The following is a 13,513-nucleotide window of genomic DNA, read 5'->3' as shown; positions in this document are numbered from 1 at the left end:
AGAAAATGAACAACCTGGTCACAAAATGGGCAAAGATCTGAAAAGACACCTCAACAAAGAAGACTTAGATGGCAAATAGGCATATGAAGAGATGCTCAACATCGTATGTCATTAAGAAACTGCAAATTAAAACAATGACTACACACCTACTACAATGGTGAAAATCACACCCAAATCACTGATATCACCAATTGCAAGGATATGGGGCAACAGGAATTCTCATTCACTGCTGGTGGGAACACAAAATGTAACAGCCACTTTGGAAGACAGCTTGACAGTTTTACACAAAACTAAACACTATTACAGTAAGTGCCAGCAATCCTGCTCCTGGGTATTTAACCAAATGATTTGAAAATCTATGTGCAAACGAAAACCTGCACACGTGTGTTTATAACAGCTTCATTCATAATTGCCAAAACTTGGAAGTATCTCAGATGTCCTTCAGTAGGCGAATGAATAAACTGGTACATACAGATAATGAACTATTATTCAGCCCTAAAAGGAAATGAGCTAACAAGCTCTGAAGACAGGTGAAAGAAACTTAAATGCATATCACTAAGTGAAATAAGCCAATCTGGCCCTCCTCTTCACTTTCTTCTTTACTACTGCCTCTTATCTCCTCCCTTATCACTCCCTTTTCTTCTCTTTCCTCTCTCTCCCTTTCCCCCTTCTTCTTTCCCCTCTTGCCTTTCTCCTTTTTTTCTTCCCACTCTCCCGCTTTTTTCACTCCTCTCTCCCACTGTTTAGTATTTTCCCTGTTGTATCCCCTTTCTTAAATATCCTGTTTTCTCTTCCCTAGCTCTCTCATGTCCCTGGCCCTACTCCCATGCGCCCCCACCTCCGCCAAAAAAAAGAAGCGAATCTGAAAAGGCTATACAATCGGCCCTTCTTATTTGTGGGATCTGCATCTGTGAACTCAACCAACCATGGATTGAACATATTTGGAAAAAAAATCCAATAAAAATTAACAATACAACAAAAAATGAATGAAAAAAGAATATAGTATAACAACCATTTACACAGCATTTACACTGTCTTAGGTATTATAAGTAATCTAGAGATTTAAAATATATGAAGGGAGTATGTAGGTTACATTTTATATAACATTTTATATCAGGGCCTTGAGCATCCTTGAATTTTGGTAGAGTTTGGTAGAGTTTGCCTGGCCCTATTCTGTATAATTCTTAATGTCATAGTCAGGTTCTTGAAAACTGCAACTTTAAATGAAACGACTATAAGGAAACCAATTTTACCATAGGCTAATTGATATAAGTAAGAGTTAGGTTCTTACAGCATATTTCTGGTCATAAAAACATCACCAAACTTCTAAAGAAAGACCCAAGACACTTTTAATGTTAAATATTAAAATAAATGTAAGCTATATATACATTTAAGAAAGATTAATAAAAACAAGATAATTATTTACATTGTATACATTAATGATGAATACATGTAGTTCTACATTTGTCACAATCCACAGAATGTACACCACCAAGAGTAAACCGTAATGTAAATTATGGACTTTGGGTGACAATGATGTGTCCGTGTGTTCACCAATTTTAACAAATAGACCAGTCTGGTGTGGGATATTGATAGTAAGGGGCGTGGGGTGCAGAGAGCATACGGGAACTCTCTGTACATTCTGCTCGATTTTGCTTTGAACCTAAAACTGCTTTAAATAATACAATTTATTTTTTTAAAAGATTTAAGAGCCATACAACCATATATACTTGAATTCTTGATTTTCAGGTCTACCTCTCTCTTAACCCAATAATATCGGATTAAGCATTTAAGATCCTAAAGTAAAATCTTAAAAGTCTAAAAAGAGTATATGGGACTAAAAGCCCTGCTAGGCAATGGTAGGTGATCACTTACACCCCTGCTGGAAAAGCTTAAGCACTGGTTTTCCAAAGGCTTCTTGGTCATCTGATAAATTTAAAAGATTCTTAACATAAACTGTGCTCCCTCTAAAACCCTCACAGCTAAAGGTAACAGTGAAGATACCAGCCTGGGCAACATAGGGAGACTCAATCCCTAAAAACATGTTAAAAAATTAACCAGGCATGGTGGTGTATGAGGGCGGTCCCAGCTACTCTGGAGGCTGAGGTGGGAGGACTGTTTGATCCCAGGAGTTTCAGGTTACAGTGAGCTATGATGATGCCACACAGTACTTCAGCCTGGGCAACAGAGCAAGTCAGAATGCATCTAAAAAAAAAAAAAAAATAGTAATAGCTGGATAGCTGTGTTTCTTACCTGTCGTTGGACACTGTACATCATATGCTATTTTATTAATGACAAGTTTAAAATCATTCATTAGCAAAATATCCATCAAGGTGGAAGCTGAAATCTTGTTGCCATCTGAAAGAAAAACATCATGCAAGAGTATGTCTTTGTTTTAGAACAGTAAGAACAATTTTCCAACACACAGAAAATTACTAACCCAGGTCTGTACAATATAATAGCGGACATTTGCTTTTTGGGGGGTGTCCCCAAACCCAAACCCATTGAGGGGAATCCTCCTTTGTTGCTCTACCTCCCATTTCCTTGGACAAAATGGAACAGGCAGGCACTCCCTCTCCCACCTTGTCAGCTGTGCTGGAATCCAGGTAATATCCTTGCTGAAACTGCATCTGCGGAGGGTCATGCAAAGGTTCAGGGGAGGTGGAAACCCTTCACAGCAAGGCCAGAGCAGTGGTGGGTGACAGTGTTGGGGGTGGGGTGGAGTGTAGGCAGCAGAGCCCATCAGGTGGTTCCTGGGCTAACCTGGTCTCCGCTCCTGTCTCCTCTTAGTCCTGCCCTCTTCTGAGCCTGTCTTCTGTCACTTCCAGCATGAGAGCCTGTTGACATACTCCTCTGTTTAGCCATAGTCCATTCTGCTGCTCAGAGCCAAGCTTCTGACTGGCACATACAGGCATAAGGGTGTAACTACTTAAAAGCCTGCCTTTCTCTTTTTAATTATTAGAGGTAACTGATTTGTGGTGGTTAAAAATTTAGCAGCTAAATAGCACCACAAGCTATCACCGCATGGGCTCATCTCCCTTTCAAGCTTGAAAAAAATGAAGAGGCAACCTCTCAAGGAGGCGAGGGCAATAATGAACGTTAATTATGCCTAAGAAATAAATTTGCATTGTATCGTTTATTTTGTGGAGGGGGAGAGAGGCAGCAGAGATTCTAAAAGTAATTTCAAATATTCTAGGAGTATTTCAGGAAAAAAAAAAGGCTTGAAAAAATTTAACCACAATGTGCTTTGCACAGCTTCTCCTAGAGCCTAGTTTTTGTTATATTTTTGAACCAAACTTTAATGTAATCCAGGTGTTAAGAAAGCAAACTCACTGAACAATAAGCAAAAAACTGGTGCTGGGTAGAGGCTTCTTTTTCTATCATTTTCCCTTCAGAATAGTTCACATATAATTATATGAAATTAAGTCCAGGAAAATGCTGGATGTGTATTTTCAAATCCTGGCCTGGCATTCATTTGGTTACATTCAACCAGAGCTATTTTAGCTACATTAATATGTGTGATGACAGGAGTAACACTAGTAACATTCCGAAGAAACTGGCTGCTGCCTCCTGTCTGCCTCCCTATAGTTCTTTTGTTCTAGAAGACTGCAAATCAAGTCTGCACCTGCGTCTGTTCCTAGAATTTGGCTGTTTGGGTTGCTGTTCATCAGTTGCAGTGAGATCATTTTCCAAAAAATTGCCAAATAATTCAACCCACACAATGGGCAAAACTTGACAAGCTTAGAACACTCTTTTCAAGCCCAAATTAAATGCAGGCAAATTCCACCCACAGAGTCTCTTAAAGAAAAAAAATCAGCAACACACCAATCGCTTTATCTTTCCAAGTGTAATTTAAAAATTTACATGTAAATGACTTTAAACCAGCTACTTAAAATCTTACTATAAAAAGACATCCACTGAATATGATTTCTCAGTTGAAATACTACATTATCCTTTATACAAAGGTATGAATAGCAAAAGACTGACGTGAAACATTTTTAAGCACTAGTGATACAGTGTTAAATTTTTCATGTATTCTTGGGTATCAATTTAAACCCCCGATAGGATGTTTGCACTCAGTCCAAAGAGTCCCTTTCCTCTAAGACTTCTATTCTCTTTGTGCTGTTTTAAAGCTACTAACCTTATTTTTAGAAATAAGCAGGGTAAACATCTATCGTTGTTTTAACCTCTCTTGTTTAATTCACTTCAATACTAATTGAGCACTTACCACTAGGCAAGCGCTGCTCAGTCCAACCCCTTCTGACTTCCAGGTTTGCGTCTGCCTGCCCCTAGAAGCTCAGAAAGGCGGGCCCTGCTCCTGTGGAAAACGCCCACGGACATTCCAGCGTTCCTGTGCCTGGGGGGAATGTCTGTCTAGTTCAAGGATGAAATATTAGGAAGCCCATTGTGCCATAGGGCTAAAACCTTATTCTCTGATCCAGGTTTTAGCAGGAAGAAAGCACCCTTTCCAGCTAAATCTATAGTCCTAACAACAACCTACAATAAGCCTTTCCTGATCTGCCCTTCCCCACCTCTCAGAACTCCTCCTTTCTCCCAGCTCCCTCCTTTGCGGCCACTGTCTAGTAGGCTTCCACCTCAATGCAGTCTCACTGTTACCCAGGCTGGAGTGCAGTGGTGCCATCTCGGACCACTGCAACCTCCGCCTCCCATATTCAAGCTATTCTCCTGCCTCTGCCTCCTGAGTAGCTGGGATTACTGGTACGCAACACAACACCTGGCTAATTTTTGTCTTGTTAGCAGAGAAGGGGTTTGCTATGTTGGCCAGGCTAGTTTCAAACCCCTGACCTCAGGTGATCCACCCACCTCAGCCTCCCAAAGTGTTGGGATTACAGGTGTGAGCCACTGCGTGCGGCCCAGAGCTCTCCTCCCTCTACATGACTTCCTCCCTCATTTCCCCCAGGTCTTTGCGCAAACGTAATCTTATCAAGCCCACTCCTGCCCACATACATCTTCCATGCTCTGCTTTATTTTTCTTCATAACATTTATTATTTAACATAATACATAATTTATCTTGTTTTTTTCTCCTCCTAAATATAAGTTCCATAAAGGCAGGAGTTTTTATCCCTTTTGTTCTTTGCACTACCCTAGCATACAGAACAGTGCCTGACATATATTAGGTGCTCAATAAATATTTGCTGAATGAATCAATTAATCTCCATTTTCCAACTTCTCTATCTATCCTTTAATTAATTTGGAACTTGGATAGGGAAAAAGTATGTTTATTTCCCTTTCAAAACTGCAGTGGTAATCATGAAGTTAAATAACTTTATTCTAAGTATTTAATATCATCATAAAATAATGCAAATTAATTTATCTACATTTGCAGCTGCTATAGTGGGATAGGGTAAATAATTCTTTATTCTATTTAGAAGTAGTTGGTCTAAGACCATTTTAGACTATGAGAACATAAAAGCTGTATTCTACATTTTAAATGTCTAAATGATGGCATACTTCTGGTTTTTTAAAAAATGTATATTCTTCCTAAGAACTAATTCTGCCAAAAAATATACTAGACTGTAATTGCTTTATAACAGTGGTGAATACATGTTTTGTGTACTTTAATTATTCACTGGCTTATTTTAATAATTAAAACTGTACTTTGTTTTCTAATTATTCAAATTTTGTTGAGAATTGCACACTAATGCCTGTGCCACTAAGATTTTCTCATGAAAAACCTTTAAGGCTACGTTTATAAAATAAGTAACTGAAATTTACATTAAATTTATTCCATTAATTTTTCATTCAATGAAGTTAAAACAGTTTTTTTTTTTTTTTTTTTTTTTCTTGGGATGGAGTTTCGCTCTTGCTGCTCAGGCTGGAGTGCAATGGTGCGATCACAGCTCACTGCAACCTCTGCCTCCTGGGTTCAAGCAATTCTCCTGCCTCAGCCTCCCAAGTAGCTGAGATTACAGGAATGCACCACCACTGGTGGCTAATTTTGTATTTTTAGTAGAGACAGGGTTTCTCCATGTTGGTTAGGCTGGTCTCAAACTCCTGACCTCAGGTGATCCGCCTGACTCAGCTTCCCAAAAGTGCTGGGATTACAGGCATTAGCCACCACGCCAGGCCAAAACAGTTTTTTAAATAGTGTTGATGCATAAAAATGAAAGAATAAAGACCAACCATTTGTTATCTAATGAATCAAACAATGTATTTCCTTCTAGAAAAGTAAAGAACCAAACAAGAGTTCAGGAGAGACAGAAACCCTGGGATAAAGCTGTAAAATTATATACATATCTACCTGCTGTGAAGATGGCTGCAGTTTTGATGCCCTTATCTTCATTTTGTAGGTCCTGAAGGAATGAACCAACTGTTGACAACATTGGTTTGACTACAAATTGACAACGTTCTTTTCTAGATGGCAAAGTAAGTGTTACCAAGGGAAGGCCATGTCTATAATTAACTGTTATTTCTGTTAAGGAAAAAAAGAAAAGATAAATGGGTAAAATTTACTTTAAAAAAAACCCATAAATATAAGAATTCTGGAAGGAATGCTCAAACATGAAATTCACACACCTCTGAAGTCCTATAAAAATTGCTCCAGTAATGCCTTCATGATACTACAGTTTACATATTCCCTACCATTCTATAACATTTTAGTGTAGCATGTACCACACTATTATCTACTTAAAGTCTTCCCAGGTGGCCGGCATGGTGCCTCATGCCTGTAATCCCAGCACTTTGAGAGGCTCAGATGGGTGGACTGCCTCAGCCCAGAAGTTTGAGAGTTGTCTGGGCAACATGGCAAAACCCCATCTCTATAAAATATACAAAAATTAGTCTGGTATGGTGGTGTATGCCTGTAGTTGCAGTTACTTAAGAAGCTGAGCTGGGACGATGGCTTCAGCCTGGGAAGCAGAATTTGCAGTGAGCCAAGATCATGCCACTGCCTGAGTGACAGAGCTAGACTCTGATTAAATGAAAAAGAAAAAAAGTCTTCCTAGGTAAACACTTAAGTTCTAGTTTTCTTGAGAACAGAAACTATTTCTTGTTTTTTTTTTTTTTTTTTTCTTTTTGAGACAGGGTCTCTCACTCTGTTGCCCAAACTGGAGTGGCACGATCATGGCTCACGCAGCCTCTACCTCCTGGGCTCAAGCAATCTTCCCACCTCAGCCTCTTGGGTAGCTGGGACTATAGGCATATGCCACCACGCCTGGCTAATTTTTGTATTTTTTGTAGAGATGGGGTTTTGCTTTGTTGGCCAGGCTGGTTCCAAACTCCTGAGTTGAAGGGATGTGCCTGCCTTGGCTTCCCCAAGTGCTGGGATTACAGGCCACCACACCCACCCAACTATTTCTTATCATCTCTAACTCCTCTGATTGCTGAGGTGGGAATTTGACAAAAGACAGCAGCTCTATTATGGGAGCACAAAAAGGTGGAAGTGAACCCAATCAGGGTGGGGTGGGATGGGGATAGTGTAAGAAAAGTCTATACTGCTCAAAACTCTATTCTGCTCAAAAGTCTATTCTGCTCAGCTCTTTATTTGGAAGAAAGGGAAACAATTAACATATGAATCAAATAAATAAGAAAGCTTACCATCAGGTGGCACCACGGTACTGTAATGGTGAGACTGGTAATATTTCACATTTCCACATGGCTTCACATACAAAACCTACAAGAAGGAAAGATTAATTTGTTTTTTTATAAAAGAGTAGGAAAGATGAAATAAGTGTCTTTATTTTACCGTAAGATTCTTTTTAATACTATATGAAAAGCACAATGAAAAACTCAACTTGTCATGCATCCCCAGGGTGAGCCCTTGGCAAGCTCCCTGAACCTTCCTGGCTGTATGCTTGCCTGCTACTGTGTATACTTTTATAGCAGTAGCACACTAGGATGGGATCCCCAAATTGGGGTATGAGGCCACCTGAAAATCCTAGAGTTCTGTGAGAATTTTTACTTTCAGTATTTCCTTTCAGGAATAATCTAAAACAAATGGATGTATCTAGTCTAGATACATGCTTCTCAATATGCAGTCCCCAGACCAGAAGCATCTTGCGGCTAATTAATAATGCAGAATCAGGCTGGGCACAGTGGTTCAGGCATGTAATTCCAGGACTTTGGGAGGCCAAGGCAGGCGAATCACCTGAGGTCGGGAGTTCGAGACCAGCCTGACCAACATGGAGAAACCCCGTCTCCACTAAAAATAACAAAATTAGCCAGGTTTGGTGGAGCATGCCTGTAATCCTAGCTACTCGCAAGGCTGAGGCAGGAGAATCGCTTGAACCCGGGAGGCAGAGGATGCGGTAAGCCAAGATCCCGTCATTGCACTCCAGCCTGGGCAACAAGAACACAACTCTGTCTTAAAAAAAAAAAATGCAGAATCACAGATTTAGACCAGACTTACTGAATTCCAGTCTGCATTTTTTTTTTTTTTTTTTTTTTTTTGTGGTGGAGTCGGGGTCTGTCGCCCGGACTGGAGTGCAGTGGCCGGATCTCAGCTCACTGCAAGCTCCGCCTCCCGGGTTTATGCCATTCTCCTGCCTCAGCCTCCGGAGTAGCTGGGACTACAGGCGCCCGCCACCTCGCCTGGCTAGTTTTTGTATTTTTAGTAGAGACGGGGTTTCACCGTGTTAGCCAGGATGGTCTCGATCTCCTGACCTCGTGATCCGCCCGTCTCGGCCTCCCAAAGTGCTGGGATTACAGGCTTGAGCCACCGCGCCCGGCCCCCAGTCTGCATTTTAACAAGATCCTCAGGTGATTCACAGGTACATTAGAGTTTGAAAAACACTGCTCTAGATCTGTGCTGTCCAATATGGTGGACACTTGTTAAATGTGGTTATTTAAATTAGTTAAAATTATGTACAGGCGGGATACGATGGCTCATGCCTATAATCCTAGAACTTTGGGAGGCTGAAGCAGGAGGACTGCTTGAGCTCAGGAGTTCAAGACCAGCCTGTCGACATAGTGAGACCCTATCTTCTATAAACAGCAACCACAAAAAAATTATGTACACAAACATTCAGAACCTTAGTCACCTTTGCCACATTTCAAGTGCTCAAAAGCTCCCTATGCCTACTGACTATCTCACTGAAAAGCAAAAGCACAGGAATAGAATATTTCTATCATCACAGAAAGTTCTATTGGACAGCAGTGCTGAGTCTACAACATCTGAATGGCCACCTCACCATGGAACATGTTTTGTGGGCTTGCATTGGTGTTTGTGTTTACACCATTGTACTGGTGCTTAATGAAGACCTAATAATATCATGGTGCAGTGTGTGAACAAAGATATTGTGGGAGTAGAAAGAATGGGCATTGGGGAATTGGTTCATAGGCATTTGGAACTCAAAAGGACTTGCACCAGAGAAATTAGTACCAAAGTCACAACATGGTGGCTGTATCATACTGATCCAGATTTTTTAATGCATCACCTTACAGTAGTTTATTAACAATAAGTTTGCCAGTAATTGTGCAAAGAATAATTCTTTTATAAACTGCATTTTTAAATTTTTCAGGATTTGAGGGTACACTATTAAAATAATAAATCAGTGGTTAAAAGTGTGTTCACTGTTTTAAAAAATAAAGATGCCACTGACCCAAATGAGGCTCCATTATGCTCAAAATTAAAAGAATCTCATCGATAAGTGAAACAAAACATTCAAATACATATTTTAGTATTAAACACAACATACGCAATAAATGTCAACACAACATCATCTTTTACATTAAGACTAGTACCTCAGAATGTGACTATACTTTAAAGAGGTTATTAAGTTAAAATGAGATAATTAGTGTAGGCCCCAATCCGACATAACTGGTGTCTTTACAAGAAGAGGTGATTTGAACAGACATGCACACCCAGAGGAAAGACTGTGTGAGGACACAGGAAGAAGACAACCATATGTACAAAACAGCCATGTACAAGCCAAGGAGAAGGTTTCAGAAGAAAACAACTGAGCCAACACCTTGAACTTTAACTTCTGGCCTACAGAAGGGTGGTGAGGAAGGTTTCTAAACAGTGGAGGGCAATTAGTGTGAGTGTCATAACCCGAATGGGATGAAAAGGGCCTCTGCATGGGAAACAGGCTCAAAAAAAAAGTCGGAGCCCAATTGGGGTAAGAAAGCCATCTCTGCAGGGGAAGGAGTGGTAGTGGATATGAGAGACTGTCACATGCAGAAGAAAAAAAATGTATCAAGAATAATGGAAGCCAGATTTATCCTCTCCTAGAATGGAAGTACAATTATGGAAAGGGACTAGAATAAACCCTGTAGTGTTAGATTGGAGCTGGAAGTACTGGTGTGAATTCATGGTTTTTAATATGTAAAATTATAAAGAAATATAATTAAATAAAATTAAATATAAAAATTTTAAAAGATGCAGATGTTTAATGTACGTGTATATAAGTATAGAAATGTAAATTTTACATATTTATGTTTTTATACTGACATATATATGTATACATACATTCTCTCTTTCTGAGAGAGCCTATGAGCGGTGACACTCCTAATAATAAACATCTAGCATCTAGATCTTGGCACCAAATACTATGCTTACCTAAGAGGAAGCAAGGCTCCTTGGAGAAATGGCTAATTCTAGGGCTGGGTATGGATAAGGACAAAATGAACCTAGAGCATCTTGCTGTACTAGAAAGCAAGGAAGTACTCAATGGATGATGGGAGACTTCTCAAAAGAACCCAGAAGGCAGGTCGAAGGGCATCCCTATGGTCAAATCTGGAACAATTTTTAGCATTAAATAATGATAGTAATAAATTATAATCCATTGAAGAAGATAGGAAACCATGAGTGTATTCTGACATAATTAAGTGAATAAATTTAAAGTTTAATAAGGAATGAGATATTTACACAGTTTTAAAATGCCTTCACACAAAAGCATCAATCCAAAGGAAAAACAATAACTTCAAAGGGAAGAAGCCTGGCAGATACCATCTTAAATGATCAAAAGTAATATTATCAGTAATGGGGCAAGTTGAAATCATGCAGTGAGAATACATGGGACACTTCTGAGATATTTCCAACAAAGATGCTATATAATCTGAAGCAAATCACAAGGAAATACCAGACAAACCCAGAGGCATTCTACAAAATAACTGTAATCTTTAAAAGAGTCAAATCATGAATGTCAAAGAATGTTGTACTGATCCAGAGTGGAGGAGACATGACAACTAAATTAAACTGTGATTCTGAACTTCTGTCAATAAAGAACATTATTGGAAAAATTGGCAAGATTTTAATGAGGTGGTAATGTATTAACATGAATTTTCCAATTTTGATGGTTGTTTGTCGTTAAGTTAGAGAATGTTCCTATGTTTCAGGGAAACTGGCATCAGATTCGCAATGTATTCTCAAATAGTTCATAAACAAAATAGTCTTCCTACTGTGGCCACAACTTTCTGTATATTTGAGACTGTTTCAAAATCATACAATTCTGAGAGACTGGTAGGCCAGGGTAAAATAATTAATAATTCAAAAACAATAGGTTTAGAAAAATATCAAAATTACCATGTACAGAGATAAGTGATTAATAACAAAGGGTCAAATATTAAACCCTTTTTGCATGCCAGTAGGAAACTATGGTTACTTGGGAAATTGAAAATAAAAAAAATTTTTAAAGCAAAGAAACTCCTGTACAAGTTTTTATTTAGAAACCCCAAGAATATTGACAATCCTCAGACATATTAGTAAAGCTTAAAAGAGAAACTACCGCCGGGCGTGGTGGCTCAAGCCTGTAATCCCAGCACTTTGGGAGGCCAAGACGGGCGGATCACGAGGTCAGAAGATCGAGACCATCCTGGCTAACACGGTGAAACCCGCTCTCTACTAAAATATACAAAAAACTAGCTGGGCGAGGTGGCCGGCGCCTGTAGTCCCAGCTACTCGGGAGGCTGAGGCAGGAGAATGGCGTGAACCCGGGAGGCGGAGCTTACAGTGAGCTGAGATCCGGCCACTGCACTCCAGCCTGGGCGACAGAGCGAGACTCCGTCTCAAGAAAAGAGAAACTACCATACCCTGCAACAACCCTTTTCAGAGGGTTATTATTAAAATTCTGAAAATCTTACACAAACCCATCACACATGCAGAGCTGAATTTCAAGAATGACTCACCAAAACTCAGGTCTTCGTTTTAGTTTACACCTCACCTCAAACCCATCTTGGGAAGCCTACCATTTTGTATCAAGGGGGATTTGATAGTTTTGAACAAACAAATGGTATGAACCAAAGCTGTTGCTTTTTCATTTAATCCAGTTAGCTGGGCTGCCCCTCTATACCACACCTGGGTTCAGACTCCCCAAATCAGGCCCCCCCCCTTCTCAAATCTAAGGATTCTCAGGATGAATTCTTAGATTTAAGAAGTATGAGTCCTAGCTGGACACAGTAGCTCATGCCTGTAATCCCAACACTTTGGAAGGCTGAGGTGGGAAGATTACTTGAGCCCAGGGGTTCAAGACTAGCCTGGGCAACAGGGTGAAACCATATTTCTATTTTTATTTTAAAAAATCATAATAAATAAATGAGTCCAAAGCAGGAAAAATGAAATTAACTCTGTCCCTCACACAATATGATGAAACTGCAGAACCCCAGAAACAAAAAATTCTTACAACACCTGAAAAAAAAGAGGTTGCCTACAAAGGAAAACAATTAAATTTACATAAGGTGAATTAATAGAGATTATTAATAATATCTTCAAAGGATATTCTTCAATATTCTGCAAAGGAATATCTTCAAAGTTCTGAGGGGAAATAACAACCAACCTCGAATTCTATAGCCAGATAAGCTACCATTTTGAACAAAACTGAGACTAAGAGACTAAAACACATTTACTGAAAGCATTTTGTAGGAAAAAGGAAATCAAAGAAAGCTTACACACCACAGGATGTAAAACTAAATGAAGAGAGAAACAAAGTGTGTACTTCCAAACCAATAGAGAGAGTATAAAAAAAATTTAGCCAAATTACGAGAAGACAAGAAAGGAGAAAGAAAATGAGCAAAGGAAAATCAGGATGAACAGAATGCACAGAGTAAGGTGGTACACAGATATCCACATTTGTCTGAAATCACAATAAATGTAAACAGATTAAACTCTCAGAAGGACAGAAGTTGTTGGATTTATAACAGACTGAGAGTTTACTCGTAGGCTTTCATTGAAGGCACTACTCTAAGCTGTAGTGAACAAAATGTAACAGGAACAAGGAATAAGAATGCATGAGAAATTCTGAACAAGGAAATTGGTAAAATATATGCATAAAATGAATAGAAACTCCATCATTTTAAATGTTGTTTTCTGTGTCACTTCATATAGAGTACTTTTGCACTCCACAGAAACAAGAAATTCTTGCGTGAGGCAAGAAAAATGGTGCTTTTGGGGTTAGGCTGCTTTGTACACTCCTCAGCTATATAGTTGTTTTGCTTTGAAGCTTGTCTTTGGGTTCATTAGTTCTACATCCTGTGGTGCATCATGATCTTTTGTAGAACCTCACACTGAGCTTCAAGCTTTAATGATTTTTTTTTTTTTTTTTTTTTTTTTTTTTT

General features: G+C 39.2%; 1 protein-coding gene across 1 annotated transcript in view; it reads right to left on the bottom strand.

Annotated features, from left to right (window-relative positions):
- MCUB (mitochondrial calcium uniporter dominant negative subunit beta) overlaps window positions 1-13,513 on the bottom strand; it is a 115,599-nt gene that overhangs the window by 14,382 nt on the left and 87,704 nt on the right. Inside the window, exons 2-4 of the mRNA XM_023219923.3 lie at window positions 7,559-7,634; window positions 6,264-6,434; window positions 2,254-2,358 (exon numbers count right to left, since the gene is read on the bottom strand). Of these exons, the coding sequence (XP_023075691.1) occupies window positions 2,254-2,358; window positions 6,264-6,434; window positions 7,559-7,634 (352 nt within the window). The remainder of the gene's footprint in view (window positions 1-2,253; window positions 2,359-6,263; window positions 6,435-7,558; window positions 7,635-13,513) is intronic.

The sequence above is a fragment of the Piliocolobus tephrosceles genome, chromosome 3 (genome assembly GCF_002776525.5).
Source record: "Piliocolobus tephrosceles isolate RC106 chromosome 3, ASM277652v3, whole genome shotgun sequence".
Taxonomy (NCBI): Eukaryota; Metazoa; Chordata; class Mammalia; order Primates; family Cercopithecidae; genus Piliocolobus; species Piliocolobus tephrosceles.
Note: the sequence above shows the minus strand (reverse complement) of the source record. Positions and strands in the feature narration are given on the sequence as shown.